Source organism: Caloenas nicobarica, chromosome 8 (genome assembly GCF_036013445.1).
Source record: "Caloenas nicobarica isolate bCalNic1 chromosome 8, bCalNic1.hap1, whole genome shotgun sequence".
NCBI classification, from domain to species: Eukaryota; Metazoa; Chordata; class Aves; order Columbiformes; family Columbidae; genus Caloenas; species Caloenas nicobarica.
In genome coordinates this window covers 8,229,805-8,248,716 of record NC_088252.1, presented here as the reverse complement: position 1 = coordinate 8,248,716, position 18,912 = coordinate 8,229,805, and the positions used below count along the sequence as shown (strand labels likewise).

Here is an 18,912-nt window from a genome sequence, read left to right as displayed (position 1 = left end):
TCCTTTAACATTGTATAGATAATATTTGATATACTGTGAGTGATGATGAAGTAGGAGATAAAGTAATTGGGACCAGACACATAAAATCCAGGCTGAATTTTTCTTGCAACCTTTTAAAAGAAAACTGGAGTAAAGGTAAATGATTAAAAAAAAAGTGTCAAGTTAAAACAAATTTTAAGTATAAACTTCCTAGAAAACCAAGCAGGTATAGAAATCTCCCATTTCCTTTTGTCTTTCCAGCTCTACCAGAATTAAAGCTGCTCTGTGGAGCTGATTTTCTACAGACATTTAAGATACCCAATCTCTGGAAGGAAGAACACATCAAAGAAATAGTGGAAAAGTTTGGTTTGGTCTGCATTAGCCGTGCTGGCTCTGACCCTATTCAGTACATCAATGAATCAGACCTTTTAATTCAATTTCAGCACAATATCTTTCTGGTGAAAGAATGGATTCAGAATGAAATCAGTGCAACACAGATACGCTCTGCCTTGTGCCGAGGATTAAGTGTAAAGTATCTCATACCAGATTCTGTTATATCCTACATTGCACATCATAATATCTACACAGAAGAGAGTGAGAGGAAGAATGAAGGTGACTTGCTTCAGCCTCTTAAATTGCATAACACAGCAGTAAACCCACTAAATGATTGATGTCTGTAGTGTTTGAAGTGGACACACCTGGTGTTTTTTCATGTAAAGTTCTTGAGAAAGTTGTTTCTTGTAATTGAGGGGAAAGTACATCAGTCCAAAATTTCTTGAATTCATGTGGTGTTTTAAACTCATGTTTTTGTGTGTGGTAGTGCTTAAGCAAACCGGGATGATTAGCTGCATAGCTTAGAATATATATAAAGAACAGCTTCCTTGTGAAAATAGAAGAAATAACATCTTGACAATGAATATTAATTACCAGTAATACTTAAGAGTCAAACATAGTACTTTCCTGAATTGTAATTCTGTAATCCTACAGACAGTTTTAGCATGAAGATGCCTTACCATTCTGAAGCAGCAAAATGAAATGAACCCTAACATTTCTTTTTATATATATATGCGTACATATATATATGTATATATATAAAATTAAATACATATTGCTGCTAAACTTTGACTTTTTAGGACCCTGAATAACTTCTTGTGTTTTGGCAGTTTGGACAAGAGATGGAAATAAATCTTTCTTTCCTGCAAGCGCTTAAAAATGCATGTGCCATTCATGTCACGTCTAAGCCTCCAGATTCACAAATGACAACCAGTCCTCAGCCACAGATTTAAAGTAAGTTTCTTTGCTTCTCTGATCCGGAGTTTTCTATAGGAGTAAGTAATTGCCAAAGCCCTGGAGGAGATAACATTTCCAAGAAGAACTTCAGCTGTACCATTTGAAAACACACAGTAGAAAATAAATGAAAATAGCTAAGAGGCTGTCTCAGTATTTGAGCCCTGGTGTTAGCCAGAAAAATCCATCCACTTATATGTTAATTGCCTATTCTGCTGATTCACTCTATCTCAATTTTTACAGGGGACACCTTCAAAGAATATAGAAAATGCCATTTCTGTGTTTCTGTGTTGCTTAAATTAGCTGAAATCATGCGTTCAGCAGTGATGGAGGATTTATCAATACACAGAGTTAACCGCTGTTTCTCAATACAAGTTTCCACCTCACTGGCCCTTTTTGAGCCCTCAGTTGGCCAAACAGCTTCCACTGATAGTTCTCCAGAATTAAGGAGCTTGTGGAACAAGTTAAAGTAATGCCAGACGCAAATTGCTTCCACTGAAAGAGTCTATATGATCGCTTTCTGAAAAGAAGGCATAAAGTAGCTGGAACATGTTCCAGGAAGAAGGATTCACCTCAAAAAACACACAAGATAAACGCTTGTATAGCTTTGGCTAATATCCTAAACTACAGCTATTTAGAAGGTTGGTTTGTTTGTTTGTTTTTCTGAGTGGCATGAAAAATTAAGAGTAGTGTGGTTAAAATGGATCTTCAGATAATCAGTACCCTTATAAAAGTTATATGGAAGGTGAATGTTTTGTTCTCTTCAAATCAAGTCATCCTGCTGTCATTAGAAATCTCAGAGGTTCAGTCTTGTGGAAGGTTTTAAAGGCAACACTTCACCAGTAATCGGATTAGAAGGACTTGCATAGCTACATGGTCTAAAAAAGAGATAAAAGAAACCAGAGTTCAGACTTGCCACAAAGAAAAGCAGTGAGCTGTGTGGTGCAGAATCAACACACTGTTCTGAGACTTTGATTGTGACAATTACCTAAAGTAGAGATGCCTGCAGATTTCAATGGTTACTGGAAAATGGTCAGCAATGACAATTTTGAGGAGTATCTGAAAGCATTGGGTAAGGTTCCCTTCATGTTTCTTTAACAAATAATCAATAAATGCAACCTGTCTCAGCCTTTACAGTAATCTGTTTTTTCTTGTACAGTCATAAATCATTTTTGTGAGAAATATTTTTTCAGGAATGCGCTTTAAGAATTGCATTATGCAAAATTGTTTTGTCTTAAGCAGCCTCTGTTTTTTACCATCTTGAAATTACATTAACAGATTAAACTACATAGCTTTAAGAGGTAAGTGATAAATTTCAAACTGAAAAAAACCCCAACATAATTTGAAAAAGAGTAAAATTTTTGTGTGTAATAAAGAAACAATAATGTACTTAATGCAATTTTGCATGTTTGTATTTGATGTGAACTTCTAGTATTTCTGTAGAAATATTGAAGGCCTTATTAACTGCAAATACAAATGGCATTTTTTAGGACTCCACATAATCAGGAAATCAAAACATTAATTTATTTACGTTAAAAGAATTAGGTTATGGACTTTTTCCTCATGAGAAAGCTGGCCTGAAAGATCCGGACATTTATTTATCTTTGTTTGTTTTAGTTCTCCCAAGAGCTACAAGCTTCTTTTTGTGGCAGACTTTTCTGGATTAAAATAATCCTTTTTCTTTTTCAGATGTAAATGTTGCTGTAAGAAAAATAGCAAACTTGCTAAAGCCTGACAAAGAAATCCTTCAGAATGGGGATCATATGATCATTAAAACACTAAGCACTTTTAGAAACTACATCATGGAATTTGATGTAGGAAAGGAGTTTGAGGAGGATTTGGCTGGGGTGGATGATCGCAAATGCATGGTAAGAACTACAGCTGTAACAATGGACAAAAAAAAGGATATTAATAATCTGAGGCCTTTCACAGACCACATCTGTTAACCATTTTGTGTGGCTGTTCCTAAAATTATTTCTGTATTTCTCAGTTTGCTGAAATTTGCACACAGTTTTTAGCATGTCTTTACATTAAGGAAATGCTAATTTTAATCAGGAGCACAAAACATTTTTATCAATGAATGAATAGCAACTTCAATGAAACATTACTCAGTTATACTAGGATATTTGTTAGTCAAAAGGACATTTAGGTTTAGACTTTCAGAATCTCTTCACTGAGTAATGTTTTACAGTAAAGGAAATTCACTGGTTGCAGGGTCAGGCACTTTTTATTCCCCATGTGTAAGAATGGCCAAATCTGTAGAAATAGCAGCTTTTCTTTCTGGTTCTTGTCCCTGAGCTTCTTCCTTCCTGGTGTATTTATTAGATCAGACACGTTAATTAGCGTACTGGAATGAATCTTTTTGCCATCAACAAGCAAACACTGAGGACTCTGCTTTATGAGTTCTTTTTGCTTGCCAGAGAGACAATATTTTCTAACTTACGACTGATAAATACCAATTAACAGGGGAAAAACTTGAGAATACCAAGTTCTTTCGTGTTAGTTTGAAAGCATGACACCTGCAATATCCTGCAGTGAAGAAGCTGATGGGCAAAAGAAAATTATCTCAGGAAGGACTATAGAGGAGAAATCACATAAAAAAGAATTAATAGGTTTCCATTCTTAGAAAGATAATGCCATTAAAAACTGATACTATTCTGTAACACTAGGATATGCAAATTTGCTCTGGTGATAGCAGGAAAGGGAAAGATCGTGAAGATCAGGAAAAAAGAATGACTAGTTAGCGAGTGCCTCAACTAATCCTTCTGTGCTCCTTGTTAAAGAGTGTAGAAGCATAATAGAGTTCAGAATACAAAACTCAGAGAAGGGAGAAGCAATGTGTATTTGTGTATAGGAAGGTGCCCCAGTGTCATAATGGATTTTTGACTGCAGGAAAGCTCTTAATCAGGATAATGAGGTCCAGATCCACTGAACAGTTACGAGCCCAAAGAAGGACTTAGACTTGAGCAGCTAAATTACTGTCAATGGTAGCAATGTTCAAAACATCTGCTCAAGCGCTAAGAATGTCCAAAGTCCTTAATGTTTGAGTCAGTGAAGCACTGGTTTGTGTACATAACTGTCTCCATCTAAGCATTATCTCAAACACCATTAAACCCCAGCTGTAGGAGGACTAAAACATCCCCTACATGGTGGAAAGAAGTAATTGTTCTCTGAGGCTGTCTAGCATGTACCTACAATGAGTGTCAGGCAACCACTGTGCTGAAAAATCAGATTCAGAAGACATGGAAATGTGGCCCTTGCCTAGTCCTGCTTTTGAAATGCTGAATAGATTTAACACACAACTCTTAACTTCCCGAAAAATACCCTAAATATTTATTTATTTGTAGCAGGCAAAACTTCTCTACCCTATTTTGCTAAATTGAGCGATGGGAAAGAATTCAAAATGTTGAACCAGAAAGAAGAAATTAGAGAAAGATTATTCGAGTCACTACAACAGCTATTTGATTTGTTGTGGAACCTAGTTCACCCTGCTGCCAAGGGTTGCTTAAACATTTTATCTCCTGGCTGTTTAGTGCAAAATGCTTCCTCAGCTTTGGAAACAGAAGGTACCAGCATCCCCTTGCCTTTTCCAAAAATCCCCAAGGAGTACTCACTAACCCTCACTGTCTGTATTCTTAAGAATGACTGAGGCACATAACTCTACATATGCTTTCAGAAATCCGCTGTGTCCCTTCATGGCCTCCAACAACAGATGCCAACTGCAGCTGCACAGTTAAGGTCACCCATCACTGGTTCTATGTTTGCCTTGTAGCAATGTATCATCCTTTATAGTTCAATTTTCTTATTAAAGATTTCTTTTCTACATGAGAACTCAGTTTTCTCAAAGGCAAAGCGGTACAAGAAGCTGTCCTTCTGAAGTCATTTCAGCACAAATCTGACAACCATAATGTCAAGCAAAACTTGCCGTTGTTACGCAACAAAATAACTCCAACAGCCCAGAAAGAGTCTCATGAGAGAAGGGTCATGGACTACTGCCTGAGTGGTGGTGTAAAGAAAACCACCATAAAGCAAAGGTTGAATATCGTTCTTGGTGCTTCCTTTTCTCATGTATAGCTTGTGAAACAGCATGCCATAAATGGCTTAATCATTAATAATCAACCTATGTAATAGGAGAGATTGTAAATCGATTATTGTAATTTATATTGTGGACAGTGCAGACCACTGGGCAAGTATTATCCAAGTAGCTCAATGTATGAGAAGTACAAAGTAACACAGATAAGACAAATTACACATTAAACATTAATCTATATAGCAGAGCAATCATCAGGAGAGGAGACTAGCAAAAATAACCTTAGAAGTAATTCATCCAATAGGTATAGATCATTTTTTTCTTTTAATGAAGGATATATCATCTAACTAGAGTTAACAGATCAGTAAAAATAATATGAGCTCAGCGAACAGGTTAGATCTTGTGTATAATTCACTGAAATTGTGTTCACCTTTCAGTTGTAAAACACGTCTTCAAGTCAGGGTAGAACATAACTACAATAATTCCAAATCAGTACTGTCTGTGATGAGCAAAGGCTACAAAGTTTTGCTGATACTTATTTTAGAAGTCAAAGGTTTGACAGTTTGAATTGATACTCCTCTGACAGCACAGGCCATTTCATTTGGTCACTTCTGGAAGCCCATCTGAAATTTCTGGAACAGTGAGTTAATTGAGCTGGATAAATGTCAGCATTTTCACTTTGTCCTTTTTTTTGACCTTTAACTGTTGCTTTCTTGTATGCAACATGTTTTTAGGTAATTCTGTTTTCTTAAGGGATATAGATGACAGGAGTTGGTGACATCAGTTCCTTTAGATTTTGCTTCTGTTGGCGGTGAAAATTGGGTACTTTGCAATCTCAAGAAACTCAAAAGCTCTGCTAGTTTAGTTAAAGATGCAGTTTCTCTGTTCTGTAAAACCAAAGATCAGGAGAGTTGACCACACAGATGTACAGACACGGGAGAGGATCACAAATCACAGTGCAAGGTGCTTCCAAGAAGACAGTTGATACTGAATGTGTTCTAAGCGTTACTGCAACTCTGGAAAAAGCTGCAGCACAGCCTGGTCTCTTAAAAAATGCAGACAAGACATCTGCATTCACTTGGCTCTGTAATGCTATCGTGCTTCTCCTGGAGCTTTTCCCCAGAGATCTTATCTCCTAGATAAAAGTTAAATAAGAGTTTGTCTGTTTGCTTGGCAATTTCATGAAAGATGTGTTTCTGTAAATTTAATCATACTTAATATTTAGGGTTGTTAAAAACTTGGCAGTTTGAACTACAAAGGTAAAATGAAAGTTTATATATTCAGGAGCACCTTTTATTCTTTGCAAATGTTACAAGGTGGACATTAGATGGTATAGAAAGAAGCTTAGAACATTAATATTGTATTACATCATTTCTCATATGATGTGAAGTTTGAATTGGTCCATGTGATAAAGTTGCTACTACTTTGAAGAATTTCTTCATGGTTTTAATTGGTAATATATCAGACATATAGTGTACAAAGACAGAAATTTAAAGTTAAATGGATGAGTATGGCTTGGATATTTCCTGAACTGCGTATTTTATCCTGCTATCTTCATTCTCAGTGAAGTTCCAGTCTCATAATAAAATTTCCTCGATTTTAAAGATAAATTTTATAATCTGTAGTTGCAGTTAATTTACTGAGTGTCTTAGGTATTGCACTAAGTATAAACCTTGTTTCACACACATAAACTTTACTGTGGAAAAAATTTACTGTGCACAAGAGGCAAGACCTTATTGAAACAAAAATTAATTGAAAACTATCTCTACAAGTATGTCTTATACATCACCAGATAATTTTGCCTCCCTTTTTCACCATCAGTAATAAACAGTGAAGCTGAGGAAACATCTGCAATGTGATATATGTACCAGTAAACATAAGAACAGGGTAGGATCTGACATGAAGCAGAAAAGTTAGCCTTATGTACCTTCACAGTGTATTTGCTTAGTATATCAGTCAAAAGTTTATTAAAAAGTTAACTGAAAAAACTTAAAAGGCTGAAACAAAGGCTGAAGTGTCATGTTCCAAGTCTTTCCACCCAATGAATCAAAGCAGATTGAGAATGAAATGGCTCAGATGTAAAAATTACTTCCCTAAAACTTTTACTTTTCAAATGATTTTGCTGCTAAATTCAAAGAAAGTTTTTGCATTATAATTTTTCTCTGCTGTTAAAGCATTTGAATGAGACAGAATTGCTTTAGCTCACACTATCCAGAATGAATCTATCTTTTGACAGAGACTAAGGGCAAGTGATCTGTTTAAAAAATCAAAGAAGATTCTATGTTCTAAATAAAGAACAGCAGAATTTCTTGGGTAACTGAAAACAGCATTAGTTGCATTAGAATTGAACATTTAGCTAAGCAAGTGAAGGATGCTCCAGTAATTCATAGCCTTGTGCTCTTTGGCATAGTGATTTTCTTCTTACATTGAAGCAGGAAAGGAAATGACCATGACTGGGGACTGGTAAACAGATGAAAGAGCACAAGTTTGAAACTGAAGGTGGGAAATGATACATGTGAACCATTTAGTTAACCAAACCAGAATACAAACAGAATATACCCACTTATCAAATGGGTGTTTAGGATTCCATTATTGAAACTAATATAACGTCTAGTCATAGTTAAGACTTGCTGGAGTGTCGTAGGGTGAGGGCAATTTGGGAGTTGTAGAATTCACTCATCAGATCTATCATACATCTTACCATATGAAGTATCTTCCTGAAAATATATAGCCATTTAATGCTTAAAACAGCCGCATAAGGATTGTCCATATGTACCTGACCAGTCCATCTGTCACACAGACCAGTGCTAGTTACATGTGTCATATCCTAGTGAAAGGAGGTACGTTGTTTCAAACTCATCATGGCTCTGTTTTAAATAACAAATAGGCCTAACATGAAACTGATTCCTCTCTAGTTTGTGTTCAGGAAAAATGCAATGAAGTTTAGTTGTTCTGGACATAATTTGATTTAGACTGCAGCAAGGTCAGAATAAAGCCCTATTGTGAAGTTAAGTGGCTCATGAAGCTTGTGTAACTATTTAAGCAGGGTTCCTCTGTTGCACAATTGCAATTCACAGCTGTTGATCTAGTTTAGAGTAGGTATTGGAATGAACACTCTGCTGCCAGAAAAAAAAAAAAGACATTCCGATAGTTGAAATTTCTGTAGGGATCCCCCACAGGGTGAGAAGACTCAAAATAAATTGTGCATGTCTAGTAAGATGCAAGATCAGCAACATGTGTTTACTCGATCCCTCTGAATCAACTGTTTGGTTTCTTTACCTCTTCAAATGCTGTCCTTTTCTTTTTCCCATATACTATATAGCATTGTTCTAGAATGACTGTTCCTGGGAGGTGTTTTTATGTCATTGCCTGTGTGCATGTATGAGTCTTCTTTCACATCTAGTGCCCTATCTCTCTGCAGTACTGTAAAATCCTCAGCTCCTCATTGGAGTAATCTCTGACTTTTGGGGGTTTTTATTTAAAGGAGGTAGTCTTCATGTAGTTTTCTGTTTATACTTCCAACCTTTTACAAACCGCTTTCTACAAGTAAGGAAGAACAGTTCTCCAGGAAACCCTTCTGAGGCTCCAGAGGACACAGGGCCACTCTTGGATCTGTCTCAGTTTCTCTCAAACTCTGGTTCATTCAGTCTCTGTGGCTCAGTAAAGGGGAGCTGTTTCCTTTTTTCTGCCTTGTTTCACACTGCACACTTTTGGCAGTACTGCTTATTACCTGTAAGAGATAGGCCCAGCACATATGCATGGTGATATCAAATGAGATCTCTAAAATCTTTTGCCATATAATTTAAAATGTCCTTAACTTCAAATTTTGCAGTGCTGGATTCATGTCTGAAACCTGTGACTGACCAGAAGCTTTGAGCTAATTATTTACAAAACCACTGAAAACATAGTGAAGCTTTGTAGGGGAAGTGGTTTTGGATGGGCTTAGCATTTCAGCTTTTTGTGAATCCTATAAAGTTCAGAGTTATGAATGCAGAAAGTGTAATCAGAAGGAATCAAATGAAAACCTGAGAACCAGACTTACCAAATCCAATTTTGAATGACAAACCATTACTGTTATGTACAATTGCATCTTGCTAAAATTACACAGAGGATAAACCAGTTATACACATTAATTTAAACAATAACTGTCTTAGAATCGATTCTGATCCTTGTTACAAAGTGAATTAGATGTGCTGGTTTGTATTTTTTTAATGGCATAGGATATACACAAGTCTTTCTATTTTTTGTATTATTTGTATATGATTTTATTTCAGTAAGGAAAAAAAAAACATTCCCATGTATTTTCACCTGCATACCCTGGAGCTTTGCCGCATTTACTTTCCTACTCCCTGGAACATGTCTGCAGTCATTGCTTTCCTTCATTGCTCTTGTGAGCAAGGATTCAAAATAAGGAATTGTAACATTTCAGGTCTGATCCTATCTGACAGCAGCTTACCCTTTGATCTAAAATTTGTCAATCCAATCCTAAGCCCCTTTGCTAGCAATGGAGATGCTGACAATCACAGAAGCGAAATACACTACAAGTGTCTCATCTTTTGACTACAGTGAACTTCAGTAAGCTTATCAGTCAGGTACAGAATGCCCACATTATAACCGGCTTGTCTTTTCATAACAATCTGAGCAAGCCTGTAAAGGCACGAACACATTTCAGAGTCCTGTAGCTACAGATACCTGTTATGAGACATCACATCTGCCAGCCTCACGAGCAGCTGAGAAATTAGTTGTGTTATACTACCAGCTATTTCCCAGGAGCTAACTGTGGGAGTTCTGTTGCTGCATGGCTAAAAGCAGGAATGGGAGGTTAGATTTCTAAGTGCTTCTACAGGGTTGAACTGAAGTTAGTAAGGGAAGGAAAGGTTGGTATAGACTAAATCATCCAACCTGGCTACAGGATGGCTAAAGATGTGTAGCCTTTGTCCAGCAACAGTATCTTGAGACAAAGCCTGGGAATCTCACCACTTATTTTTCTGTTGGGTTTGTTGTTGTTTCCTTGGTAGTTTATATGTCTGTCACCAGCCTGCCCAATACAGATTTGATGAACTAAAAGGAGTTACAGGATGGAGAGATGACAGACCCTGAACATGATTGTAGCCCTCCTGTTAGCAGTGCACAGCATGACTGCTATGCACAAGGTCACAGGTGGTGACTACAGCATCATGAAATGCCCCTTCACAGTTACATTAGATTTTGTCTGTGGTATCAACATTAGTTTATTCTATCAGCACTTATTTGATAAAATATTCCCCTGCAGACTACTTACTAAAGGTTTTTATATCCCTTTGATACTTGGTACAGATGAAAATGCTTTACCTTGAGGAGGTGCTATATATCTTGTTGGATATATTGCCATATTTGACAAAAAAATCTAGGATATTTTCTTTTGTGTTATCAGTAAACACAATACAGGACGCAGCTCAACCTGAATTTTCCGATGTCATCTAACCTAAATAATTACTTACCATTGCTTAATCCTTCTTAAATCATAATTACAGTTGCAAAATGCCTGGTCATTCTCAAAAGCAGAGAATTACTGGATTATGGTGGAGCATGGAGTGTGTCATGCAGTTTTAGAGCATGGCAGACATTTGCTGTACTATAATACAGAGACAACACTCTGCAGGGAAGCAGAAGAAAAACAAAACTGGTACTGCTGTGTTTCTCCTACAGATGGGAAAACTTATAGAATATTTTTTGATGAAAGGTGGTAACTGCAATTCATATTTGTAAATGCAATGTGTTGAAAATCTATGTGTCATTAACATAAAATGTTCAGGGACTACTTTTTTTTTTTAAAAGTTCTTTTCTTTCATTCACCTGTGAAATACATTCTGTGTCTTCAACTGCAGAGCGCATGACACAAGCAAGCACATTAGGAATAGCCAGCATGGGAATGAGAAGCATTGTGCAGAGCCAGCATCAAATGTTTTTGCACTTAGACCTCACTGGGAAGTGCAAAGTTCTCTGATAAAATAGTTTGTTTGATGAATATTTCAGTAAATTACAAAAGTCAGTATCTCTGGCTGTGGGTCAATATGACTTGCCACGAGAAGGTGGAAGTAATATCCATTGTAATTCTTCAAGACTTCACTACTGTTACTGCTACTAGAGAAAATGCAAACGCATAGTCAATAGATTTGGTTTGTTTTTACTAAATATTTAATTTAATAAATCTATCTTGTCTCATAACTGAAACAGTAATGAGAATAGTTATAATTTCTTCTAGCTTTAATTTTCAGGAATATAGTGTTGCTATGTACGTGTACTTAAATCTTCATAACAGAAAGATTAAATCACTAACGAAACTCTTTGAATGGCCAAGTAATAAAAGGGAAATATCAAAGTACACAAAAATAGTGTAAGACTACAGAAATCATATCATAAAACTAAAGAAAATTTGAGCATTATTTGTGTTGTCAGGCTTCAAAGGCTTCTTCAGCTCCCAAGGGAGCTCCATTCCCTATTATTACACCTTCGAGAATAAAGATTATATAATCCAAAAGATGTGCAATATTGGTGGTTAGAATTTTTGAGAAGAGTTAAATTGAGGCAAGATTGATTCTGTTTATCTCACTCCATTAACTTCCCCTGTGCTCCTTCAGTATTTTTAATCACACTGTTGACTAATTGCATTAATCACAATTTTCTATTGACGTTTCATTAAAAATTATATATATTTGACCTAAACTTAAGCTTGCTTATGACGAACTAGCTTATGTGCTACCTAGTTGGAATGAATAAATTAAGTCTTCCATTTATCCTGCAAGTAGTACAGGATGTTCAGGAAGGCAGGAGCCTTCAGTTTTAGAGAAATACTACATTGTCATCTGGTTGGTTCTGTTACCATCACGAAACTGCAGCTTTCCATTGTCCTCAAAGTTTGTCTGCTTCTCCTCCTTTTGCTTGGGGAGAAAGACACAGAATAGGAACTGTCTGCCCGGGGATGCTGTGCTCACCAAATCCTGGCAAAGATTTTCAGTCATTCCCGATAGGAGGCAGGAGCTCAGACTCTGTAATCAGGCAAACCTTAGGTAATGCTATTATCAAAGTGGTGGCAAACAAGGTTAATTATAAAAGCCTACTTTTGTAAGAAAAGTTATTTTACATAAAAGGTAAAGCATTTATCTTGATAGTAAGTATAAGCCAGGAGAGGAAAAGAACAGCGAGTAGAGGTTCATACAGACCTGCCTTACTAGTCTAGTCAAGTGCTTGACTCTTAATTATACAATGGCAACATCTTGATCCAATCTTTAAAAATAAACCTTTGCTCTTATCTACAACAAAAGAGATTATATTTACCAACATTTGCCCTACAGTGGTATTTTTGTAATATTATGTTCTGACTCAAATATTTGGAAATGTTCTAAAGCGAACATCGCTGGATCTCAGCTGTTGGGCAGACTGAGCAGCAGCCAGTGCACATGTAACAACCACAGCAACTCCAGCCACAACACATACTCAGTGTGTGTCTGGAATAGAAGAACATGTTTCAATCTGAGTTAAAAGAGAAGTTTCTATCTCCTATATTAGTTGTGTCTTTCATTGAATGAGACATTACAGCTTGACCTAAAGAAAGAAAATATTAAAATGCTACTGATTAATCTTACTATCATAAAGTGGTTGTTCCTGCTAGTAAAGAAGAGGACATTATGTTCTCCTGCAATATATTCTGTCCTTTATAACCTTCATAGCAAAATAGCCACATACAAAAATAGAAACTGTATGGTTTACTCATGTCCCTTCAGTGTTTATATTTCTCAAAGGGAAAGCAGAGGATGATAACCAAGAATATTGGCTGATAAAACAGCTTGGTTAACAGTCTGTGATATTATACTCTCTGTGGTTATCACCAAATTGCCAAAAGCAATATCTAATCTTGACTGGAAAACCAAAAAAGCTGGAGAAAAAAAGTGTGTCATTTTCTGAGATGAAACAATTTGAGTCACCCCTGGAGGCTGAAGAAGTGAACATTTCCTTGTGCTGCTACAAACATTTCTCAATTGCCCCCAAGTGTACTAAGCTAGTGAATATTATCAAGACTAATAACGTCCACAACTAAGCAAAGTTGCACATACAAATGCTTCATTCCATAGTATCCCTCACGTCTACAAATCATCAGTAAAAATAATGTTCATTTTCTGATATATTAATTTTTTAGAATATCAGAAAGCCTTAGATATGTTAACTTATAAATTAAACATTTTTCACTTCGACTAGTATTATTTGGTGTCTTCTCCAATGGGACATCTACAGTTTCAAAACATATATGGAAGAGGATGTAAGCTCTGATGACCACATTAACTTCAGCTTTACCCAAATGTGTTGTTCCTGCCTGCATTAGCATTTTGTACATTAAAATGATATGGCTTTTTGAAAATGTTACCTACTATTTGGTTTAAATACTTCATTTTACAAGAGTGAACAGAAGAATTCGTGAATGCATTTTCCAAATTTGAGAGATTTTTAGCAAGGACACATGAGATTGTCTTTCAGAGACCACATACGGTGCAAACAGACTATATGGGATCAATAACAATGCTTTGCCTATCATTATCTATGCTGGCACTCTTTCTAGTGATTCATTTTCCATGCTTGTTCAGTCTAAAGCTTCCCAGGGGTGGAGACTGCTGGCTGTACTCATTTAAAGATAGTGGCTATCATCATTATCATTTAAGAATTAATTGTTTGTGATATACACAAATTAAATAAATAGGGCTGCGTGGTTCTTGAATGTTGAACTGGTTTTAGTTCCCAGAATGACAAATGTAGGCTGACTTCTTTTCTTTGAAACTACACAGGATGGATGCATTAAGTTTTCCTTTAATGACAGATCAGAATTCATCTTCTCTCTGACTACTCATACAGGTGGTGGCTGAAGACTTTTACAAGGTAGACAGTAATTCTATAGTTAGTTCTCACATTCACTTCAAACAAGCTGGTTTAGAAGCCGTGTGCTAATATTGATGTTAAACTATTCTCATGGAGCACAAATTGTCACTGCTCTTCACCTTCACTCTTTAAATATTTCACAGAGTATTGCTCCTCTTTGTCTTAGGGTGACATGAAAGGCAAATTGTCAGTAGAGTCTAACCAGAGTAACAAGCTGTAGGTTGCACCTTTGTACATTTAAGTAGTTTTATGAGTCCAGTTCTACTGAACTACTTAGGACAGCACCAATATTCAGAAAAGTGCTATGTTGAATCCTGCAACACCTTTACTCACACTCTTATTCTGCCAGTCCTGGCTCAAGTAGTTCTCCAGCTATGGTTCCACAAAGCAGGATGCTGGCAAAGTTATCAATTTGCTGATAATTCCAGACCACTCTGCTCAGTGACGTAAGGCAGATTAAGACATGGGGAAAAAAAACAGCTCAGGATTTAAAAGCCTTGTTCATCCATAGCTGCCAGTAGGTGGGTGCTTTTTCAGGCAGAGCAGCTGCTGGGAAGTCCTTCTTATGGTGGAAAAAAAAGCTGAATCTCAAGTTTTCAGCTCCTTTTGCAAATACAGTGTTAGGCTGCACATCGCTTCTGCTGCTGTAATTTGTCAGCAGAGAGAGAGGAGTACCCTCTTACACCATGATTTTTATGATATTTTTTTCTTGCATTTGAACAGCTTTATCTCATCCTTCCAGGTTTTGACAGGCAGTTAGGCAGCAACTTGCTATTTAAGATAATTTCTTTTGTAATTATCCTAAGTGTTACAGCACTCTACAATTATTCTTCTTATGAGATAATTTATTATACTAGAGAGAAGTTTTGCTTTAAGGAAACTAATAATAATATCAGAGAACACTACAGCAACACTGAACATGTCTGTTTTGTTAGACCACAGTATCTTGGGATGGAGATAAGCTTCTTTGTGTACAGAATGGAGAAAAAGAAGGTCGTGGTTGGACCCAGTGGATTGAAGGAGATGAAATGCACCTGGTAAGATCATGTAACAGGTTCTAAATGCCACTCTATTAAAATGGTTAGATGTAATACAGCAGGCCATGTGCTACGTTATCTTGGGTTACTCTGACATAATTATGTATTGGTGCAGCATTTGACTTGTTTCTAAAGCAACGATTTCATTTGGAGCCATTATGCTTTTATGTCCCTTACAAAGACTGGCTGATTTCAAAGCAGTGCTCTTTCTGTGTTAACTGTCTGTCCAGACATACCAGTTTGAAATGTTTACACTGAAGAAGACATTTAACAGAATGTCCTTCATACAGTCTGTGAAATACTCAGTATGGGAGCTGGTGAAATTATGCATCCAACAATAAGCCATAAGGGGAAAATACTCCATTGTTCTTTTAAAATAATTACAGTCCAGGCTGCATTATAGCCTAGAGAACTAAAACAGCAATTAAGTTTTTGAAATGTCATGTTCTTTCAGATCATCATTTTTATCTTTCTAAGTTGACAGGACCTGAAAGAGGATGCCTATTATTTTCTCACATAGCTCTTTATAGCATCCTTACTCTCATCAGTGTGGGTAAAAGGCAGTCTTCCTGCTGAGATAATAAAATCCAACCTCCATTTCTGTTCATTGTTCAGTACTATTAGCATTCAGCAGTCTAAATGGATATTCTCTAAATATTCAAATCAGTGGCAGAGTTATGAAATCTTTGCTAAAGTATCCCAAACTCCTTGTTACTAAACACAATTTTCAGGAAGTACTGGAAGTCCCAGAAACCAGTTCAGGAAAGGAATGTATATGACATATCTTGCCATCTGGACTACATACCTGATATAATGCAGGTAGGGAGAAAGTTACTGCATAAGTGAGCACTTTATAGCTGAGCTCATGGGCTCACTGAAAGTACAGGGGAGCAGTAAAAAGAAAACTTAAGAATTTCCTGTGTATACATACTCCCTCTATCTATATAGAAACACACTACAGTATTTCCAGACTACCTCCCAGCATCACCACAGTTGGTGCCCTGACACCAAGCATCAGCCCTTTCAGATTCTCTGCTGGCAAACAGGTTGTAATTAGCCAGACAATGTCTGGCCTAGTTCAACTTACATCCTGCTGCACTCAATCATACACATCTGTACACTCATCTGCACGTATATGAAGCAGTAGCACTACTTGCTCTTGGATTTCTCTGTATTGGCATCCTGCTTTCTGTCCCTTGCCAGCTCCACAGCCATTACTTCTTCCCATTTCCTGTCCCCAACACCAATTTATTTAGCCCAAAGTTCTGCTACCCTTACTCTGATACATGCTCTAGCCATACAACCTAGCCATGGATGTCCAGGCCAGACCACTTTCTATACTTGACCCTGTCAAAAGTTTCATTGTAGAGGTCATTAATTCAGATTCAGTTGCTCGAACATATGTGTCTAGTGCCGTTTCGAGTACCATAAGGTAACCTGACTGATCTGAGGCTGCTTTTTCAGAAGGCTATGAAGAGTTCTGTATTCTATAATACCTGCCAGCTCTCACAGACATCCATGCACACATTGGCACTTATACAATTTATTACAATCTGTCTCCCATGTAGACAACAGTCAGTTCATAATTACTTCATGCAAAGGAAGTAACCAAGTATTTTAGAGGCCAGTCCCCAATATTTCAATTCTATCACTTTTTATATTTCATTAACTTCAAAAGATGTCCTCTCTATTTCTCTGAATCCTTGTTAATGTAACTCTCTATTAAACATACAGTAAGAGAGTCCCATTTAGTATCATATTTTTGACCAGCTAAGATTACTAAGTGCTGTACTCTTCAGAGTCCTTTGATACAATGGGCAGTTACTTCTAAAAAATTGATACTTCGATAGCTTTATGATTCTATTGAACTTTATACAATGAGCCAAGTGTTAATTTAATTCTTTCCACAGTTCTGTGGAAAGTAGTACCACATCCTTGAGTAGTTTATTGCCTCCTTTTTTCTCCATTTCATTCTGTGGCCTGTACTTTGTGGTGTTTTTTTCCTCCTTAGATTCTATTTTATGTGAGTGACTTATCTGACCATTCTCCATTTCCTTTTCAGTTTTATTGTCCTTTTCTATTGTATTGATTGTTTCTGCTCTGTAGGTCTTTGTCGCTGTCAGCAGATCTCTTAGCCCTTATTGCACACTCCTTCTTCCAGGTTACCGATAAAGAAGTGAACAAAACAAGCCCTAACTAAAATCCCTGTGTCAGTCTGCTTGTTTCATCCATTCATGAAGCACTGTCTCTTACTAGGGACTAGCAGTGTATGCCAATAAGGCTATTGGCTCAGTGTAAGGTTTTTTAAATACATCATTTTATCAAAGTCCCCCATAAGAAAATGTGCATAACTGTACAGGAAGTCTTACACAAAGTCTTATCTTGAAATAAAAATTACAACACCTGTGCTAGGTCATACATAACGTTTGTTTTTATGTCCCTTAAAAAGTTCCACCTCTTTTTCTTCTTCTTCCACCAAAACCAGTCAAGACCTCCACACATCCCCACGCATACTGTGTGCACTTCTCAGGTCTAACTTAAATAGTTTCAGCAATGGAGAAGATCAAACTGCATCTTCAGTGAGGTTAGGTAAACAATAGTAAGCCTCGCAAATCACTGCCCAAACTGAAACATCATTGCACCTGCTTATGCACAGTTCACGATGATCCAGTGACTCGCAAGTAGGGATTTTTGAAAAGTTCTTATGGGACACAAAGGAACAGCAGACAGCATTAGGCACCCAGTATGGTCAAGTTCGGTCGAAACTCACTGCTGTGCTGTGATTTATAGACCTAGCTGTACGCAACTGCCTGCGCTTTTCTAGCCATTATCATCCTGTTACTAGAGTGGGCTTTCAATTGATTTCTGTGTTTGTAGGCTTGAACTACCAGTCATCAACATACAGATTCAGAACTCGTTAGTCAAATCCAGTAACTTCTTTGTGTGTCTAAAATAGAGCATGTCCATTTCAAAGACCTAAGCAGTTGCACACACTGCAAATAGAGAATAATGCACCAGGAACACATTTGGTCCTTTAAGATCTGAGATCCCAAAATAACTTCTCTCACTCCACCTTTCACCAGAAAAGAAACCCAAACCAGCTGGTTTCTTTTAGTATTAAAAATAGTCTAAAATATGTGCAAGCTACCTAATCTAAGTTGATAGAAAATTGTGGATTCTAATTAAGTTGGACATACACATGAAGGTATAATGCATGTGTCCTATGTAAAAGTTGTATTTTTAAATTATTTTCTCTTCCTAGGAAATAAGAGTGTGTGGAGTCAAGTGTAAGCAGGTCTTTAAGAAGGTACAGTGAGTCTACAGCTGATACAGAAGTGAAGAACAGTGGAATTTACAGACCTACCACCAAATCTCCAAATGCAAGTAATGAACATCATCAGTGATGTGAGCAAATACAGAAATGAAGATCACATTAGAACTGCATAGTTAGAATAAAATATTTTTAACACATCATTTTAAAGAAATAACTGCAAATAAAACTATTTTTAGAAATGCCAATTAAAGACACTAAACACTACCAATGTGTGCATACCATAATTCTTGACTATACCAAAATAGGACCATTTGGTATAAAACAAGATATGGGAGTTTAAGACCTTATAAGCTCATTTTTTACTTACACTGGAAATCACCGATCCATAGCCTTAGAAA

General features: G+C 36.8%; 2 protein-coding genes across 3 annotated transcripts in view; both read left to right on the top strand.

The window, feature by feature from the left end:
• Nucleotides 1–2,260, top strand: part of NMNAT3 (nicotinamide nucleotide adenylyltransferase 3) — a 29,547-nt gene extending 27,287 nt beyond the window's left edge. Inside the window, exons 7-8 of one of the 2 annotated variants that reach the window (XM_065639953.1) lie at nucleotides 241–506; nucleotides 1,143–2,260. In XM_065639953.1, coding sequence (XP_065496025.1) covers nucleotides 241–506; nucleotides 1,143–1,265 — 389 coding nt within the window. In that variant the 3' untranslated portion in view covers nucleotides 1,266–2,260. Of the gene's footprint in view, nucleotides 1–240 lie in introns of both variants that reach the window. The other variant, XM_065639951.1, reaches the window with a different exon arrangement.
• A 5-nt stretch (nucleotides 2,261–2,265) lies between these two features.
• On the top strand, nucleotides 2,266–18,880 carry RBP1 (retinol binding protein 1). Its single transcript, XM_065639954.1, has 4 exons — nucleotides 2,266–2,338; nucleotides 2,956–3,134; nucleotides 15,139–15,240; nucleotides 18,503–18,880. Exons 1-4 carry the CDS (start codon nucleotides 2,266–2,268, stop codon nucleotides 18,554–18,556), a joined length of 408 nt encoding a protein of 135 aa, XP_065496026.1. The 3' UTR covers nucleotides 18,557–18,880.
• The last annotated feature ends 32 nt before the right edge of the window (nucleotides 18,881–18,912 follow it).